Below are 20,925 nucleotides of genomic sequence, written 5' to 3'. Positions count from 1 at the left end.
TCCTTGAGTGAAGAACTGCTTAATGTCCTTGACAGCCTGAGTACCTAGACTTCAATGGGAGAGGGCTCTGGCTTGATGTAATATATTTCGATTTACCTTTGTTACAATAATTTATCCTATATTCAAGCATAATTCCTTACAGGAACAAACGGAAACGACCAAATTGTTAAAGAAATGGAAAATCAAATGATGGCATAGTCTTTAAATACGTCTGTGCACTTGAGCCTTATGGAAAACACTTACGTACATAAGTCATCTTTTCCCAGCTATAATATATGCAGAAATAAGACATCTAGAAGGGGTGATAAATACATATAATTGAGACATACTGCATACAAGTGCAAATTTTTCAAAGAAAAAATAAAAATTTTAAATTTAAAATACTATTGGTAACTGGGTGTGAAGTCTGCAATCCCAGCACTCAGGGAGTCAGAGGTCTCCTGGTCTACAAATTAAATTCAGGACAGCCAAGGCAAAAACAAACAAACAAACAAACAAACAAAAACTACTAGTGGTATCTGAGGGATAGATTTTCTTTTTAGTAAAATGTGGCTTCTTTCCTCTGCACATTTAAGTTAACTTCACGGAGAGTTTTTTATAGTTATCGCTATCATTTCTACTTACTGTCATGTAACCTGGAGACAAGTTAAGAAATCCCCATTTCAGACATTAAACCCACATACTTTATTTATGAGAAACACCATTCCTGCTCCATCTTGTTCCCACCTTGCTCCCAGTCTTTCCCTATATGGTTTCTGTTTAACATAAACCTGCAGAGAGGCATGGCCAGGTGTTAAGAGAAGGAAGAGGGAGGGGCAGGCAGTGAGGAGCAGACATTCCAGTTCTTTCCACTCCATCTCAACCCCTTGTGGAGCAATGCTTCATAAAACTGAAGCAAAGCCATTAAAGCATCCAACATCTGTAGAAGCATCTGTGTGTTGGGCATGAGGTATAGAGGAGGCCCCAGAGGTGACCAACAGGAGCAGGGCTAACTGAATTAGCAGAATGGGAGGTCGTTAATTACATGTTCAGCTGACCCAATCCATTTGGTGAATTGCAGCCATAAAACTAGCGTAATTATGAGTGTCTGGGACTGGAGACTCTGTTCCAGCTTGTAACTCAGAAAGTGCTACTCGCCCATACTCTGTAATCTCTTGTTTGTATCTTTGGAATATAGTCTGCTTTGTCATGAATGTACGGCGTAGATGTCAAATCTTCAACTGAAAACAGTTGAAAAAAATTGTAGGAGAAAGTTAATAGACCCATCATAAAGCAGGAATCTACAAAAGAAATCTTTATTTATCAAATATATATTTATCAAATGTAATCTTTGTTGCATGATTATTGACAGTGAAAAAAATTCCTAGCCATGAAAAGACTTTTGTCACATAGATGCTTTTAAATACTGCCTTGAGGGGTTAGAGAGATGGCTCAGCAGTTAGGACCATGTAGTGCTCTTACAGAAGACCCTAGTTCAGTTCCAGTTGGGTGACTCACAACCAGTTCTACCTCCAGCTCCAGAGGATCCAACATCTCTGGCCTTCCCTGACATCTATGCTCACATGCACATATAATTAAAGCTAATCAAAATGTATCTTTAAAAAAGTAACTACTGCCTTAAGTCAGATGGAAGGGGTGTTCTCAGAAAGCTGAAGGAGAATGAAAACTATTGGTCAGAGGCAGAGGCATCCATCAATATTCCTGATTCCTATACTCACGGGTCAATGCAAAGTTAAACACTAGTCCAACGCAATGCTAATTTTAAGGTTCCAGTTGTTCTTAACAGCACCTGAGAAAACATGGCATTGCAAGCAAGGCTTTCTGAGAAGCTATGGGATCTCCACAGGGGTTCTAAGAAAGCAAAATCTCCCACACTGGGCAGTCTGTATGGACAATGCTGCAGTGGGGAGGGTGTCATACTGGAATCAAGCAAGCTAAACAAGTATGAGAAGTGCTTATGGTATTGAATAGGAATCTGAGCTACACCGCCTCTAGCTTGGTGATGTTTTATTACATGTTCACATGGCTACAGCAGCAGAGATTCTACAGGACTGTCGTGCTCTGAGCGTTGAAGCTATGGACAAGCAGTCCGAGCAATCAGTGCAGGCAATCAAACTCGTTCAGTAGCCTTTCAAGTTATTTTGTCAAAGTACAGAAAACTATCTTTCTATAATGTATAAGTACCTAGAGAATTGAAAATAATAGTAAAGTTAACACTTATTAAAATCCATTTAAAATAGAAGCTTTAAAATGTAAAGTTTTTTTTTTTTTTTTCTCTCTACAAAACTCTATGGAGAACAGTCTGGTACATGGGGCTTCCTACCTGAAGAAAGCATCCATTCCATACCTCCGCACGTTCTCCTTCCTTCTGCACTTCCCCCAAGGTCTCCTTCCTTCTACACTTCCCCCAAGGTCTCCTTCCCTCTACACTTCCCCCAAGTTCTCCTTCCCTCTACAGCTTCCCCCAAGTTCCCCTTCCCTCTGCACTTCCTCCACGGTCTCCTTCCCTCTACAGCTTCCCCCAAGGTCTCCTTCCCTCTGCACTTCCCCCAAGTTCCCCTTCCCTCTGCACTTCCCCCAAGGTCTCCTTCCCTCTACACTTCCCCCAAGGTCTCCTTCCCTCTGCACTTCCCACAAGGTCTCCTTTCTTCTGCACTTCCCCCAAGGTCTCCTTCCCTCTACACTTCCCCCAAGGTCTCCTTCCCTCTGCACTTCTCCCAAGGTCTCCTTCCCTCTGCACTTCCCCCAAGGTCTCCTTCCCTCTGCACTTCCCCTAAGGTCTCCTTTCTTCTGCACTTCCCCCAAGGTCTCCTTCCCTCTGCACTTCCCCCAAGGTCTCCTTCCCTCTGCACTTCCCCCAAGGTCTCCTTCCTTCTGCACTTCCCCCAAGGTCTCCTTCCCTCTACACTTCCCCCAAGGTCTCCTTCCCTCTGCACTTCCCCCAAGGTCTCCTTCCCTCTGCACTTCCCCCAAGGTCTCCTTCCCTCTGCACTTCCCCCAAGGTCTCCTTCCCTCTGCACTTCCCCCAAGTTCCCCTTCCCTCTGCACTTCCCCCAAGGTCTCCTTCCCTCTACAGCTTCCCCCAAGTTCCCCTTCCCTCTACACTTCCCCAAGGTCTCCTTCCTTCTACACTTCCCCCAAGGTCTCCTTCTCTCTACATTTCCCCCAAGGTTTCCTTCCCTCTACAGCTTCCCCCAAGTTCTCCTTCCCTCTACAGCTTCCCCCAAGGTCTCCATTCCTCTGCACTTCCCCCAAGTTTCCCTTCCCTCTGCACTTTCCCCAAGGTCTCCTTCCCTCTGCACTTCCCCCAAGGTCTCCTTCCCTCTGCACTTCCCCCAAGGTCTCCTTCCCTCTGCACTTCCCCCAAGGTCTCCTTCCCTCTGCACTTCCCCCAAGGTCTCCTTCCCTCTACACTTCCCCCAAGGTCTCCTTCCCTCTGCACTTCCCCCAAGGTCTCCTTCTCTCTACACTTCCCCCTAGGTCTCCTTCCCTCTGCACTTCCCCCAAGTTCTCCTTCCCTCTGCACTTCCCCCAAGGTCTCCTTCCCTCTGCACTTCCCCCAAGGTCTCCTTCCCTCTGCACTTCCCCTAAGGTCTCCTTCCCTCTACACTTCCCCCAAGGTCTCCTTCCCTCTGCACTTCCCCCAAGGTCTCTTTCCCTCTACACTTCCCCCAAGGTCTCCTTCCCTCTGCACTTCCCCCAAGGTCTCCTTCTCTCTACACTTCCCCCAAGGTCTCCTTCCCTCTGCACTTCCCCCAAGGTCTCCTTCCCTCTGCACTTCCCCCAAGGTCTCCTTCCCTCTGCACTTCCCCCAAGGTCTCCTTCCCTCTACGCTTCCCCCAAGGTCTCCTTCCCTCTACAGCTTCCCCTGGCTCCCAACAGTTCACCTTTTGCCCTTTTGATGTCATAATATGGAGGGAATTCTTTTAGGGCTTTATTCACAGTTGTAAAACAGCATGATGCGCTCTGGGACACTACCACCCTTTCCCTTACAGTCATTTACATTGAAAACCCACTCCCAGCAGTGCAATCTACTTTCCATGCATGGCCCAAGTTCTTGCATTTAATGAGCCAGGATTCTCTGCAAGGAAAATTTCCTTTACATTTGAATCTACCCACATCTGTCTGCTTTGTACATCTTGGCGGAAGTTATAAGGAAACTTTTACACCTGTGGCAATTCTTGGCCAAATGCTACCTGTGAGACTGTGGTGTGACCCATGGTAAAATCCCTCCCCCTCAATGGGGAAGAGGGAACAAGGCCTCACCTCAGGTTAAGCCCTAATGAACAACCTGCCCAGCAACATGTCGAAGCCTATTGTCTGGGTGGCTGGGTCTCCACCTTAGTGACAAGGCTTTTCTCACCCTCAGTGTTCCTGATCTGTGGATCTGTGAACCAGCTGGATGATGGCAGGGGAAAATATAAAAAACCTTATGTGTGTATTCCAGATAGGATCAGAATATTCTGATCTTTGGACCTCCTTCCAGAAGTTTCTGTGCTTTTATGTGGTCATTTGGCAGTTATCTGCTGAATGTCCAAGACACTAAACATTAAAACTGAAAACGAACACTGATAGACTGTAGTCCCCAGGGGGGACTCAGTCTGAGATCTCCAGCAGGTGTTGGGAACTGCAGACAGCACTTAACTACATAGCCAAGAGGCTTCTGTCTTTACAGAGCTACTTGTGATAAAGTTTAGTCTGTAAATCAGCCACAAAAAATGAGAAAAAGGATAATTACAACACCATACTATAATGGTTTTGTGAATATATATCCTCTTTCAAAATATCTTACTGAGCAAGGTACGGTGATGGATGCGTTTAATTCCATCATTTTTGAGTCAGAAGCAGTTTAAGTTTCTGTGATTTTAAGGCCACTCTAATCTATGAAAGGTGTTCTAGGCAAGCTAAGCCTATACAGTAAGATACTATCTCATAAAAACAAGTGTGAAAAAAAAAGCAAACCCACAATATTTGTGATATGCTAGTGCCTTTTGTATGAAATAAGATGATACCAATTTGTTTTTCTGGTTTACTGTGCTACAAAATCAGAATCCTGGTAAATGGGGGTAAGGGCTGCTGTAATCAGTGTTTAACTGGAATGCAAAGAGGATGCAGAGCTCTAAGTGGCAGAGCTGTATCTAAAACAAGCCTGCCAGTTCTCAGCCCAATGCTCTTGCCTTCCCTCCTGCATTTGTTTTTTTTTTTTTTTTAACATTTCCTTCTTTATGCCATCAGCTATTTAAATGCACAGACCTAAAGCTTGATTAAATGCATGCTACCAAGTCAAGTAAAGCATAAACAGCTCTCACAAACTCTCAGTTTTAAAGTTTTCAGGCTATCTTCCTGAGCAAACTGTTTTACTTATTTCAAAATAAGAAAGCAGGTGAATGCCCTGAGACCAAAAAATACCTGCTGAGAAAAAAAAAAAAAAAGCATTGTGCTGGGTAAGCCTGCCCTGGAAGTCAAAGCTGTGAACTATAGCCATCTCTGCTTTTCATGTCTGCATGTATGCAAACGTGCACAACACACATATGTACATATGAAGAAGCCAAAGGACAACTTGTGGGAGTGGGTTCTCTCCTCCCACTGTGTGAATCCTAGGGATTGAATTTAGGCCATCAGGCATAGAGGCAAATGTCTTTACCTGCCGAGCCCTGTTGGAAGCCTGGGATGATCAGTATCAGCCCTAAATTATTTCAAATATGACAGGGTCTCTTCATAGTTTAGAGTATCCATGAATCTAAGACTATCACTCCTCTGGGGACATCAGTGTAGGTAAGGACCTGACAAAGAACTGGAAGTGAAACTGCTTGGGGTCAGATAGCGTGAAATGTATGTGGCTAGGGGTTCAGCCTTCTTTTGTAGAGAGAGGCTGTGGGGTTGGAACTGTTTCGTTACTACTATACTCTGGCTGCCTTAAATCCTTCACTGACTGTGCAAAGTTAGCTTAGGTCCTTTCCTTCATTCTCTTTAAAGCAAAATTTCAACATCAAATTTATTACCTAGACAACTATCTTGATCTGAAACCGCGTTTGACTCCCACTGTAAGAGTGAAATAGAGTGCAAGTACTATGGAGAAGAAAGGAAAATAAGGGCAGGGCAGGTACTCAAGCTGGTTAGAAGGAAGGGAAGGCAATTTAGAGGCAGAAATAAGTGGCACTAAGGATGTTTGAAAAAACGCCACCGGTGGACATTATTTTATAAGATTACATAAGACGCATAAACAATACATGTGTGTTCATATATATATTTATAGTTTAAAAGGAGTTGCAGCACATGGGTGATAACGCCCCCCCCCCAAAGACATAGCATATCTAACAAAAGCTCCACTAACATGCATGGGAACCCTCCCTTTTAATTTTTGGTCAGGGAGGTCCAAGAGAATCCAAAGGCATATGGGCTATTTCCATTAGCCTTGGTTGCCTCTTAGGACTGGAAAGTAGGATGCTGTTGCTTAAGACACCACTCTTCAGACACAGGACTTAGAGGAAGCATCCTGGAACAGCTGTAGAAGCCTCCTCCTTGAAGACTAACTCACACAGTATCCAAAGGTGCTATGCAAGATATCAATGGTGAAAAAAGAAGTATTAGTCCTGCCCACTTGTAAAGCCCAGGAACCACAACAATTATCTAACCTCGACAGTACAATAGTGGCACTTATATCTTGGGGGTAACCAACAGTTGTATGGACTTAGGGTCCATTTACTAGGATGGAGTTCACGTCTGATACTATACACTTTGTCATCTATATGTGGCTGGAGAGACCATAGGACCTAGAAGAGAGCCTACTACTGCTGTTTTCCTAAGCCAATGTAATTTCTAATTATAATCTAAACACTTGTCTTCATACCCACAGAAAAGTGTAACTCTCTCCCTTCATCGAAGAAACTTCTTTTTGTAGCTGACAGAGGGTACTACAGAGATCTACAAGTGGTCAAAATACAGAGACTAAGCAACCATGGGGGCTACAGCCCCGGTTGGTACACCTACAATATAGCATCTATACCTAAGGCTCAGGGACCATCTTAGAAGATGTGTGTGTGGGAGGTGCTGGTGGAGGGGATGGAAAGATAGTAAAAGCTAGAGGACCAGGCTCCCTGCTGCTAGACAATGTTTTGTCCTCATGAAATCTCAGCAACACAATTGCCTAAACAGGATCTACATAACAATAACAGTTAAATGTCAACTTGGATAGGAGAAATTTCATAAGGCACCACCCCACGATGAAGAGCTACAGGCAATAAATGGGTGCTCCGAGAGGGAGGGTCAGCCTTCTAAAGGACCATTTCCCTGATAGATTATCTAATCCTAAATGGTCAGTCCTAAACATATGTAAATGAGGTACATCACTAATTGTCTCATAGGTTATATATACATACATACATGCATACATACATACCCACATACATGTGTGTATACATGTTTAACAATATATTACTGTATATTATATATATTATCATGTATAATAACCCTAGAAGAAGAGATCATGAGTTTGAAAGGGGGCTCAGGAGGAATTGGAGGGACTAAAAGGACAGAAATGGTGTAAATAAAGTACTTGTATGAAACTCTCAGTGTGAAATGACAGTCATAAAAACCACAGTGATAAGGCTGACAAGAGGGCTAACTGGGTCAAGTTGCTTGTCATCAAGACTGATGACTCAGTGTTGATCCCAGGGACCCACATGGTGGTAGAAGAGAACCAGCTCCCACAAGTGGTCCCCTGCCACCCACACGCTCGTGCTGGCTCACAAGTGGTCCCCTGCCACCCACACGCTCGTGCTGGCTCACAAGTGGTCCCCTGCCACCCACACGCTCGTGCTGGCTCACAAGTGGTCCCCTGCCACCCACACGCTCGTGCTGGCTCACAAGTGGTCCCCTGCCACCCACACGCTCGTGCTGCCTCACAAGTGGTCCCCTGCCACCCACACGCTCGTGCTGGCTCACAAGTGGTCCCCTGCCACCCACACGCTCGTGCTGGCTCACAAGTGGTCCCCTGCCATCCACATGCACGGGCTGGCACATGAATGCCTCCCATGTCTGAACAAATACATGCAACGAAAACTATTTCAAAAATAAAATCAATTGTTTCACTAAACATACACAATAAGAAAATTAATCTTAATAGCAACATCGACAACCCTGGCATCTAGTTCTGTAATCTCAGCTACCTGGGAGACAGAAGGAGATGGATCTCAAATTCAAGTCCAACCTGGGAAACCTTGCAGATCTCTCTCTCTCTCTCTCTCTCTCTCTCTCTCTCTCTCTCTCTCTCTCTCTCTCTCTCTCTCATACTCTCTCTCTCTCTCTCCCTCAAAAAGAAAAAGAAAGAAACAAAGAAAGAAAAGAGAAGAAACAGACCCTGTGATATAACTCATTGGTAGAGTGCTTGCCTGCCATGCTCAAAGTCTTAGGTTCTATCTCAGAGAACAAACATACAGAAAAGTGGTTGATGCAGCTGGAAAGGTGAGAGAGCATGGGAGGGAAGAGAAGGAGGGGTAAGAAAGGAGAGAGAGAGTATGCAATATGTTGCCATCCCTCAGAGTGAATGGTGACTAGTGAGAACACAGGCAAAGTTTCTTTCTCAAAGCAGGAAGGTTGGAAGCAGGCTTCCCCCTTCACTTATCTAGAGGTTCGGCTTCTTACCTTCGAAGTCCACATCTCCTACAAATTTTGTCTTCCCTGTCATAGGATCTTGGACATAGTTGATACCCACATCAATTACTGCTGCGCCTTCTCTCACCATGTCAGCCGTAATCAGCCTGGGAATACCTGTGAGCAAAACAGTTGGAAAGCGCTTAAATCCTTGCACTTTGTTCTGTGTTTAATGGTATATAACTACACCCTTTGCAAGTAAGAAACCAACTTCACTCCAATTGTTGATCATCAGGAGGAAGGACAAGACAATTAAGGAAGTGCATCAGGCTTTTGAGGAGCAACAGGGCCTGAGCCCTCCTCTCCTCAGAGACTGTGAACTGGCCTGGCCATGTGGTACTTGTTTGGGCAGCATCCCTGTGTCTAACACAAAGTCACAGAAATGAGAGAGGCTCCCACTGTTTCAGAGGAGAAGGAAAACAACTTGAAAATTGGAAAAAAGAAAGTGCAGAAGGGGGAAGGAAGGTTGTGAGAATCGTAATTCTCTAGTGTGAGGTAAGCAATGCCGTGAGGGCATCTCACAAACTCCAGACAGAAATGCCACCTTTTGCTGTTTTCTTGTTTCCTTTGATTCCCATGTCTACCATCCTTATTCTTATTCCATTCTGGTTAAAAAGAGAGATAAATAGAGATACTGTCTATGCCACTGTCTTTGATCTCTGTGGAAGGATGGCAGGCTTTGTCCCCATGTGAAAGCAGTCTTGCTTGCCCTTTGGGAACACCACGGATACCCCACTGAGAGGGACACTGTGATAGACTGAGAGGAGCCATCCTCAGGAAACAGACTGGGACTCCAGCCAGGCTACTGTGTTTCTAATGGAACATTGATGGGAGGAGGGAACCAGAGGAAAGATGGACAACTGAGGCCCTAGAGAGAGATGCAGGTGGAGAGGAGAGAAGAAGGCTACAGGTTCAGACAAGGAGGGTGCTTATCCAGGAGAGGACCAGCTTGCAGGCCCGGAGACACCTAGAGATCTGTCCCAGGGAGCTGATACCTGGAAGGTTTATTCTTGTTTCCCTTTAACCTTTTCTCCCTCCTGTATAGGATAGTTGGGTTGTATAATAAAGTCTAATTGTTAAGAAACACAGCCAACAGATCTCAAACTATTTTCACGTATTGTTGCAAGTCTGGCAGTACTGGCAGACACTAGATAGCATTGTGTGTGCGTGGGGGGGGGGTGCTGTTGTTTTGCTTTGCTTTGCTTTCTTATGAGTGACTATTGAGCCTGCTCCAAACATTGCATTAACATAACAGTTAATTAGCATGGCTTAGATTGTGTGTGTTGACTGAGTTCATCTAGATGCATCAGACTTACATGGTTGTGTAATCAAAGACAGATAAATTCTTACTGTCATTATCTGAACACTAGTGTGGGTCCAAAGTGGCTCACTCCTGGCTGCAGCAGACATCTAGGGTAGACTAGGACCTCAGGGTGGGCTGCCACTGCATCACTGTTGGTGAACTCTGTCTATAGCTTGTGTTCATCACAGCCTGGCAGCTGACTGCCAAGTATGCAGAAGACAGAAAGTAGATGCAGCCAATCTCTGAAGGCTGGACTCCTGAGACTGACTTCTCAGGTTTCTCACACCCTTCTGGTGAAGAAGTGACACAGCCCATTCATGTTCGAGAGCCCCTTCTAGTGGGAGGTGAGTCAAACCATCTGTGACTTTCTTCACTCTGCAACAATGCTCTTGTGTAGCCATGGTTGGTAGGTGACCTAGTCACATTTACATGGTGTGTCCCTTGAAGGTGCTTCTTTGATATAATAAATTTAGTATAAGATTTTAAAAAGCCTATCTGTTCTGTGGTTAGAGGCCTTCTTCTAGCACTCCAAGTGTCCATTTGAGCATTCCAAAAGGCTTTATATGTCACCTTGATGTAGGTGAGATTTTCAGACCTATACAAAGATTAGTGCTCATACAGATGCAGCTACCATGGATGCTCTTTCCCTAACTGGTGAGGTACCAGCATCAGAGACATGTCTTCCTTACTTGCCAAACGGGTATACAGACTTCACCCTTTGTCAGTTCTAGTGCAGCCAACGGACCAGATTTCCCTCAGTCTCTAAAGACAGCCATTAAATCCCATTCCATCTTTGTACAGGGAGACATATAGTTACAGCTGCAGGGGAATTCTTCAAATGAAAGCACTGTGGAATAATTATTAAAATCCAACTACCATACTCTTAAGCCAAGATTAAAATCTATGTTTAAGTATTATGGGGTATCTCAGACATCATCAGACTGGCAGTGTACAAAAACCACAATTTTTAAAGCATAAGAAAATTTGAACTGCATTTTAATTCACAGAAAAAATACAAAACGGAGATACTTATGTCTCTTTTAATAATAAAAGTTCTATATGTCCAGTGTAGACATTTTGAACAATATTTACAGGTTTAAGATGAAAGTAAAATTAAGTATTTTCTACTATCTGAAGATAACAGGTATTAGAATTTTCATTATGTTTCTTTCTAGAGTTTCAAAATATTTATTCATTAGATATAAAACATGATGCTTGAATTTAATTCAGATATATTACCACTTTATCACTAAAATTAAACTGTGATGCTTTTCCGGTTTCATCAATTATTTGAGACTTAAATATTAGACCAAATTTTGTATCATATGAACTACTGTTATTCCTGCATGGCTTCCAACATTTTGTATTAATTAGTCATGCAGTGATGGTAATTTGTATTCAGAAACCCATGGTACATTTTGCAGCATAAAACTTGCTGAAATCTTCCACTGGACCTTAGAAAACAACACGAGTAAAATGTGGGTTGGATGGAAGTGCCTACTGAAAGAGTTGAAGCTGGTTAAATGGCACATCACCAAACTGCTGATGCGTGTGCCTACAATATCTCCAGAAGCCCACTGAAGATCTTTGTCTCAAGTAGTGTTCAGCACTTCCTTCACAATTGTCAAGAATTTGGAAGCACACATTAGTGCTGTGATAATGATTTCCTCTGTGTTCTTCTGATTTCCTTTCAGTCTTACTCTGTCCCACCCGATGTCAGGGGTGGGGCCCGATGTCAGGGGCGGGGCTGTTGTTACACAGATCTTACTACTCCCTAGCTCTCTGGAATCCTGCGCTAGCCTACAGTGCACATAAGCCCTGTGGCTGGAGATGAGTGGGTTCAGCTGAAGCCAATCTACATGGATCAGCTTCCAGTCAACCACCAGCTGGTGGCAGATGCTTGAGCCTCCCTGATAAGAGCAGTTGAAATGGGAAACCACCACAACCAACTAACCACACACTCCCGAAGCTGTAAGATGAGGCTGAAGTACCTGAGCTTTGAGGCCTTCTACTACCAATAGCACCAAGAAGAATTTGAAAGGAAAAGAATCTAATTCTCAATAGGTGCTAGACATGGTTAAAATTCACTACAAATGAAGAAAAGCAGTGACCATAAACAACTGAGTAGTATTTCTACTACATGCTCTGAAGGCTTCCCTTGGGAAAGCACCTTGCATCCAATGCTTGTCCTAGAACAGGGCTCTGTCAAGGATCAGAGGCTTCTATCTATCCCTGCTTGCATTTCTGTGAGCAATAATTCTGCTTTCTTTATTTTAAGTATTCTATCTCATCCAACTCATACTAGCTGTAAAAGCACAAACACTGTTTGTTTCTTAGCTGTCCTCCTGGAACTCCGTACCCTGCAGTGATGCGTTGGTGCTAAGTCTCTATATCAATTATGGACATCTATAGCCATGATGTCTTCCAAGTCTTCAGATTCTACTTTCTCTTTGATAATCAAGAAACAAGTTATTCCCTTTGCCAACAAATTCATCTCTGATCCTTTGTATATTTCTGACCCAATCTTCTACTTAAGAAAAGACAGAATCCGGGCAGTGGTAGCACACACCTTTAATCGCAGCACTTGTAAATCAGAGGCATGTAGATCTTTGTGAGTTCAAGGCCAGCCTGGTCTGCAGCATGAGTTCCAGAACAGCCAGGGCTACACAGAGGAACTCTGATATTGTCTTCTCTGAGCTAAGAACCCTTATAAGAAGTATTTATTATCAATGATACTTGAGATAATTTATTCTTAGTAGAAATCAGTTGACTGACAATATTGAATATCCCTTTTTGTGATAGCCTCATATTCACAATATGAGAAAGTCCACAGAAGGGAATACGTGTGATACATATAAGTCTTTAAACTGACTCTCAGAGCTACATCAGGAAATCTTTCTGAATGTGAATGTTAGAAAATGCTCCAGAAAAACTTTGACAGTCAGAAAAATAGTTAGAATTATTCACTTGGTCTATCTTGTTCTGCCTGTAAAATCTCTCCAACCCTTACTGTCTCTGAGGTACTGCAAATTAGGCAAGTTTTCAGTCGGAGAGGCTGGGCACATCTCCTCTGACTTAACTGTATTACCTTCTGTAAAGAAGTCCCTCAAGAAAAATATCTTTAAAATATTGAAATGCCCTTAAAGTGGTGAGAACTCTTTGTTGTTGATTTTTAAATGCAGCCTTACTCTGAGTTAAAGACCATAAATTAAGTTTTTGCACAATATGGTTAGAACTTGTGGAAGAATTAGGAATACTTTTAGGCATTACAATCTGAAAGATCTTAAACTAGTCAGCTTTTCATTGCTGTAATAAAATATCTACAAGTTGCTTATTAAGAAAACAAGATTTGTTTAACACATAGTCTGGCAGCCTCAAAGAGGAAACATTGTGTTGCCTTTAGTGAGGACCTAACAGCACATGGAATCACATCATGGTAAGTGTGAACAGGACAGGAGGAGAGAATCACGTTTCAAACAGGAAGAGTTATATGACTTTTGGGTGACATGTGAACAAATGTCCACTTACATCATGTACAGTAGCAATGACAGACCAATGAGATAGTTGCACCTGTGCAGTGATGGTCTAGTCAGTTTATTCGGATTACAAGAGTATGAGTGAGGCATTATCTACAGAAGCATGAGTGACCTGTAGACAGCTGCATCCCCAAGATGCTGACCTCATCATGGATGATGATTCACAAAAGATGCATGCCTGGATCTCCCTGCATGCCTTGCAGGCATCCTGGCTGGTCAGAGACTCTCTTTTCTGATAAATCATTACTGCTTATCTAAGATTACGAAGCCCCAAGAACCCTGTAAGTTTTAAAAATTTCCTGAAACTTGTAAGTTGTTTGTATCCTGAAATAAGTTTTGCTTAGATCCTAAGTAGTTTTTCTCCTTAAAAGATTTTTTTTAACTGAAAAATTTTGTCATGCAATATGTTTTGCTAGGCTTCCAACACCCACCCCAAATCCCAATGAACCTCTTTCCAAGATGGAATGCTTCCACTTGAAAGGAATTGCCACACAAGAGGAGAAGAAAGGAATAAGCATCAACAGGTTTGCTCTTTTCATAGTATTTGCTTCTAGTGTTACCAGGGAGTCACCCTAATATCTTTAGGAAGAGTAACCCAGGGGTCAAAGAACCTGCTCTTACACTCTGCTTCACCACAGTCCTACTACTTCCCAGTACAGTCACTCTGGAGACCAGGCATTTAGCATGTGTGTTTGAGGAAAACTGAAAAGACATATAAACCAGCCATCCTTACATCTGTATGTACTAGTTAATGTGCTACAAACCAAAGACTCCAATTGTGTAAGAAATAGAACTATTTAGAAAGCTTTACATACCAGATAGCTTTGGAAAACTGTGTCCAAAATGATTGCTGGAAACAATAAAAATATAAACTGGACTCTTATTCAGTCCTATCAACAAAAGGATCATTCATTATCAATTTATTCCATTCATTAGAGGACTTGTAGGCAAATTATTTTTGTTTGTTCCTTTGCTTGTTTTTTTGAGACAGGGTTCCTCTGTATAGTCCTGGAAATTGTGGAACTTGTTCTATAGACTAGGCTGGCCTCAAACTCAGAGATTTGCCTGTCTCTGCCTCCCAAATTCTGGAATTAAAAGCTTGTATCACCACTGCCCAGCCCAACAAATTCGTATTGCCCTGTGATAGTATTCATAAGAAAATCTTGAAGCAAATGAAGCCTAGACTTTTCTTTCCATTTGTCTTAATACTCTTAGCAAGAAATATGACAGCACACACACACCCACTTACACACTAAAGCAAAACAACAAAAAACAAAAAACAAAACAAAACAAAAAAAAAAAACCCACCAAACCCAGAGCTTCATAGTCCTGCTTACCATCTTAAAAGGCCTCATTACAAAATACAATAAAACTCAAACATATGGCCTTATGGATTTTTTTCTAAAAGGGAGGGTGTTCTCCATCATTAAATACAGGGTAAATACTTTCTGAGATACTGTAAGCAGAAAAAACACTGTGGGAAGGAGGACCTTAAATCGAAGGATGTGAGAAAGAAACACTATTGAAAGAAATCTGGTGGCACTAAGAGGAAGGATAGCAGACTACCAAGAGGAGACTTGATACCCTATGAACATATACAGGGGGAGGAGGTTCCCCTCAGCCACAGTCATAGGGGAGGGGAGTAGGGTAAAAGTGGGAGGGAGGGAGGAACGGGAGAATACAAGGGATGAGAAAACAGTTGAAATGTAATATGAATAAATTAATAAAATTTTAAAAAGGAAAATCAAATACTCACTTTCTCATTCACTCTCAAATTCTCAAGAAGGAACAGCCTGTATTTATTTTGAGGTGGGCAATATTTTATTAGCTAAAGTCTGCTGTTCTTATTCAAAGTGTCTCCTGGGCTAAATAAACTCTGAAGGGGGCAGTGTTCTTAGCCTTCACATCCTGCCCCAGACAGAGTCACTGTCACCCTTCTTCTGTGATATCCCTGGTAATGTCACACTCTGAAAACGGAAATGTCATATTAAATGATGCCCCAATGTCTCCTTAAGTCCTATTGAGTACAGACTGTTCACAGTAAAATCACATCTCACTTGACATTGATTTAAGAGTCCTACCTCTGTGCCCAAATAAAATCTGACTGAGGAGTTTAAAGAGATGCCAGAGAGATATTAAAATAATATTGCAGAACTTTGGGGGGACTACACCCACAAACATTCATATTATTAACCTCTTTAATCCTCTATCTGAGTTATGGTGTTCACTTAGCCTAGAAGCTGACAAAGAATCAACTTGATTCTTTTTTTAAAATTAATTAATTTATTTTTACATATATATTTATATTATTATACATATATACAATAAACTACATACAGCAAGAAAAACAATGAAACAATCAAGAATTATATAAATGTTCATAGTGCTTTGGATGTTTGTATTTGGAAACCTTGAGGAAAGCATCTTTCCTATCTTGGTGAGTCTAAAATTCTGAATGTAAATCAATATCTACCATATCTCATCTCTATCAGCTTAAAACATCTATCAGACCTAAAAACACCTTAATCCCTAAACAACTAAGCTTAATTGTAAGAATAAACTATCTGGTCTTCAATCTTATCAGAGACTTGACAAGGAATAAAATTAATTACCTGAATAAATTGATCCTTAAATCATCTGCCCATCCTGTTAGTCATCTGCAGTGCAGTGACCTTAGCGCTGTAAGCAGACACGTTGGCCCATTTCCTTAAAGTAACAAACTTAAATTTTATCACTCTGGCCACTGAAGCTCTACAGTCAAAGATCTATATTCTGTGATCTTGACAGTAAACGAATTCCTAGCAATCTTCTGCAAATAACAATATACAGTTGATACTGCGCCCGGGAATTTAATAAGGTGCCCTCCTGCACAGGTCCTACCAGTCAGAAGTCAGTATCTAAAGACTGGAATTTCCCTGTAATTCCTTTCTTATAATGCTGATGAAGATTTGAAAGGACACATAAATTTCAGAACACTTAAGTCAGGCTTTTAATGTGTGACTTCCAACAGTGCAAATTATGATTATGCTACTTGGTCTATCAGAAGACATGCTAATGAGTATGCAACAAGAAGCAATCCAAGTACAGCACACCAGTGACCAGACTGCACAGAAACTCTTGCAGCTGAAAACTCCTACCTTACTATTCTGAAGTTTTCAGAATTCTCTGATCAGTCGGCCACATTTCCGATAAAACAGTTAACTAGGTTTCTAGTCACTAAAATTCTGAGTCATTTAGTCACATATGAAATTGAGTTGTTATATACCTATGGTTGTGTCATTAAAATTTCTATTTTACAAATATAGTTACATACAAGAGCTCATGGCAGGCCCATGCAAACAAACCGCTGTTTTTCCCACAAGCTAAAATATGATCTGTGAATTTATTTCTGTCAGAAGAAAAGATTTGTTAGTAATTTAGAATTTAAAAATTAACTTAGGTGATCATATTAGGATGGAATAGTCTCATAATAAAGAGTAGGGTTTCCTATTCATGTGTGCTCAGAGTGATGACCTCTGGCTGATAAGTAGACCATCAGTGGACGGTTATACAGGATACTACTAATTTGAGTACTATAGCTGTCTAATCAGATGCTGTAATCTGCCATTCCTTAATTCTTTACATGAAAAATAAAACAACACACTGCTATTGTTTAAGCAAAATGGACTAAATAAAATAGGATAACAATACCTAAAGCCACAAGCACCCACGCCACGCTGTAGGGCTAAGTTGCTTTGCTGAAAGCATAGCCTTTCCCACTGGTGTAAGTGTGAGGTTACAGGTCATTAAATACAGCCCTAACTGGGTATTTTCAGACACCACTGTGGCAGGCTCAGAACTCTGTACAAACACACACACACACACACACACACACACACACACACACACACACCTGGTAAAAGGAAGCACTGTATTTACACAGTGCTTTAATTAGTAGAGTTCGAAGAGCTTTGCAAACATTACCTAATTAAACCCCACACCACTTCAGTGAGGCAATGGAGTTTTACCCATTATCCTCGCTCACAGAAGCTAGTGTCTGAGGTAGCAAGGAGCTAAGTGACTTCTTGGTTTCACAATGCTGAGCCAGAGGTGAGGCTGGGAACAAGAGCAGAACTCTAGTTCCGATAGAAAGCTAGCACCTTGGAAATGTTTATCCAGGTGGATCGCTGCCTCAGCTGGAAGTTAGCCTGCCACTGAACTGGTGAGAGTAAGTGGTACGTGCCGTGGAATTTGCCTGGATGCGTGGTTCCTTCTAGATCAAGAAAACTTTTGAAAGCATCATTTGCTCTGGAGGCAGCCAGACCAGGAGTAAAGACGATTTTATAGCTGACACTACAATATCTGAGAGAAAAGTCTGAAAGCAAGAAATTATCTGTGGCTCCACTCTGTCAGGGAAGTCAGGAGAGAAAGTAGCTGATTCCAGCGTGGGCAGAAAGGAGGATGCCAGTGACAAGTCACCAGGTCAGATCTGACTCCTCCAGCCAGGCTCCATTCCGTAAGTTCCAGACTCTCCCAGACCAGACCCACCAACGTGGGACTCAGTGTTCAACACCCAAGCCATAGAGCATCATTGAGACTGATATCGGAACACCAGCTGAACAGAACCTCCATTAACAGGAAGAGAATTCCTCGCAAGCATCCTCCTAGTCTTTCTAGGGAGTCTCAAGAAATGCTGACAGGTGGAGTTAGAGGACAGCCACACAGAACATCCTGCCCTTTCTGCTGCTTCTTCTGCAAGCTCTTTGTGTCCTGTGTGATACATGGATGGCTATGATGTGTCAGAACAATCCTGTTCACAGTGAAGGCCACATCTACAAATACCAGGAGATGGACTGGCTTGTTACAGAGCTAAGGATCTTGATCTGTAGTAGATTATATCAGCTTGCAATACAAAATTTTCGTGGGGTTTAGAAATCCATAGGGTAACTATGACGTAGTCCTGTTAGCTTCTGCCTCAACTAATTTTCCCACAAAGCTACTGAGCTGCATGTTTCCCTTTTCTTTCTAGGAGTAAATCTTACTCTCTACAAATGAATGAATGCTGCTGCCTTTGTGGATTCAGATATGGGCATAGCTTGGAGGCTGGTGAGGCAAATATCCAAAGGCTATATTGTCAAATGCCATGTTGTATGTGGGACATGAAGTCAAATGTTCCAAGCTCTATTCGGTGCATGTGTGTTTGGGTTTCCAGTGTGCATGCACGGTGTCATACACATAGGGGGCAGAGGACAATCTCAGGTCTTTCCTCAGCTGCTGATCACTGTCTTTTGTTTGTTTGTTTGCTTGTTTGTTGAGACACGATCTCTCACCGGCCTGGACTTGGCCAGCTAGGATCTTCCATAGCCACCTTCACAGTGTAGCATTACATAGGCTCTGGAGAGAAGGAACCAGAGCCCTGTCTGCAAGGCAAGTACTCTTCTGAGAGAAGTTCCCAGCCTCTTAGTTTTTCGTTGTCTTTGAAATTCATTTATTTTTATTTTGTGTGCATTGATGTTCTGCCTGAACGTATGTTTCTGTGCCACACGTGTGCACTGCCTGGGGAGGCCAGAGGAAGGCCTTAGATCCCCTGAAACTAGAGCTCCAGGTGGTTCTGAGCCACCATGTGGATGCCTGCCCAGGGCTAGAGCAGACAGTGATCTTAACCACTGAGCCACCTCTCCAGACCCTGAGAATTTCATTTAAATGGAAAATGCCTACCAGGCTAATAGTGTAAAGCAGTTAGAGGAGTGAGGAGTATGAACTGGGAAGAGAAGACGGGGCTGATCCCCACCAGGCATCCCGGCTCAATGTGAAAGCCAAGCAGGTGTGTCTCTTCATTTTAGAGATGCAACTCCGAAGACCAGATGATCTAATTAATACATTCAGATAAGGTGGATAGTTAGGAGCAAAGTCAATTTATAATTCCAGTCACCTCTTTCACACACAGCTGTAGACGTTCTTGCTTCCTCCCGCCTTTAATCATTTAAGGAGTAGCTACCCCTTTCCTGGTCTGCGGCTCACGCAAGCGACACAAAGAAAAAAGAAGAAAGAACTTGTTCCTTAGATCTGGAATTTCAAAAGGCAAGGATTGAAGGACTCACCTCAAACCAGAAAACAGAAAGGGCAAATAGGAAAAAAACAGAACAAGGTGAGAGATGAAATCTTTAACCGTCAGAGCTTCCTAAGGAAAGGTCGGTGAACCTGGCACGCCTTAGAGAGCTAGCGAGACTTCAGCACGTCACTTGGGAAACAGAAAAGTGAAGTCACCTTCTGTCTCTTAGAGGCTGGGAAAGTGACATGATCCCAAATAATTTAAAGGCCAAAAAACCAGCTTATACATCTGCCTAAGGCCCTTCCAGTGGGTTCCACTGGACCTCAGGGTGCCAGAGGATTGGCAGGAAACTGGAAGCAATTGAACACAGAGACACCATAACAACAGCAGCATGGAGAGTGACAGCAGCAGGCACATGTATGGTGATCAGGTCAAGGGACAGGAATGACGTCTGTCTCACTGGGTGAGTGTTTATAAACACATTCGTGAAAACTAAAGGTCTCCACTGCAGCTTGATATTTAGATGCGGTCTCAAAGAAAGCAAAAGGAGACGTTAAGTGGTTAGACTTTGGTTTTTACTGCTTTAAAAAATGCAATAAATTTTGGAGCAGGGTCGAGCCATGGTTTGTGAGTGTCCCCCAATGGTCCGCGAGCTTAAGGTTTGTTACCTAGTGTGGGAACCTTTAAATGGCACTGACTAGTGCACAACCATGATGTCCATGGGTACTGTTATTGGCTGGGACCAACACAGTTCATTCCGGACTCTATTTGATTTCTATGGGAGGGAATGGTTAGGAAAGGAGCAAGTTGGACCATCTAACCTCCCACTTTTTGTTTCTTCATGTGATTTTTTTTCCCACATGACTCTATTTTATAGTATCTGCAGCGATATCTTCATCACTGTCAACACTGAACTAAGACTTTTGGTCCTCAAATTTAAGAACTAAACACACATTTTCTTTATAAAATATCTACAATCAGGTATCTTCTCATGGCAGCAAAAAAAATGGAATAAATAAAAAATCAATCCACCTGGGAGCATTCAGTCTTTAAAAGCATAATCACAGCATAACTTAACTTGGCATATACTGCAGAACAATGCATGCAATAAATGTATGTATTATTTGATTTAAAATTGTGTTATGTATGGGTTAAAGCAAGAAATGCATTGCATGTTTCATTAGGGTACCAATTATTCCCATCTCACCTTCTCTCCTCCAGCAGACTAGGCTTCCTGCCAAGGGACGTGGCAGCACATTGTACTCAGAAGGTAAAAGGTCCACTCAGAATCTGGGCTTGGCTATAGAAGTCAATTTAAATTAGAGTAAGACGGAAATTGCAACACCCACTACTAGTGATCCGCATTTCCCCACTCGTTCCCTTGTGCTTCTGTCCATCCTCAC

General features: G+C 42.5%; 1 protein-coding gene across 1 annotated transcript in view; it reads right to left on the bottom strand.

Annotated features, from left to right (window-relative positions):
- The window catches only part of Mthfd2l (methylenetetrahydrofolate dehydrogenase (NADP+ dependent) 2 like), a 97,429-nt gene that overhangs the window by 14,195 nt on the left and 62,309 nt on the right, over window positions 1–20,925 (bottom strand). The window contains exon 7 of the mRNA XM_051170653.1: window positions 8,644–8,769. Coding sequence (XP_051026610.1) covers window positions 8,644–8,769 — 126 coding nt within the window. The remainder of the gene's footprint in view (window positions 1–8,643; window positions 8,770–20,925) is intronic.

Source organism: Acomys russatus, chromosome 28 (assembly GCF_903995435.1).
Source record: "Acomys russatus chromosome 28, mAcoRus1.1, whole genome shotgun sequence".
Lineage (NCBI taxonomy): Eukaryota > Metazoa > Chordata > Mammalia > Rodentia > Muridae > Acomys > Acomys russatus.
Note: the sequence above shows the minus strand (reverse complement) of the source record. Positions and strands in the feature narration are given on the sequence as shown.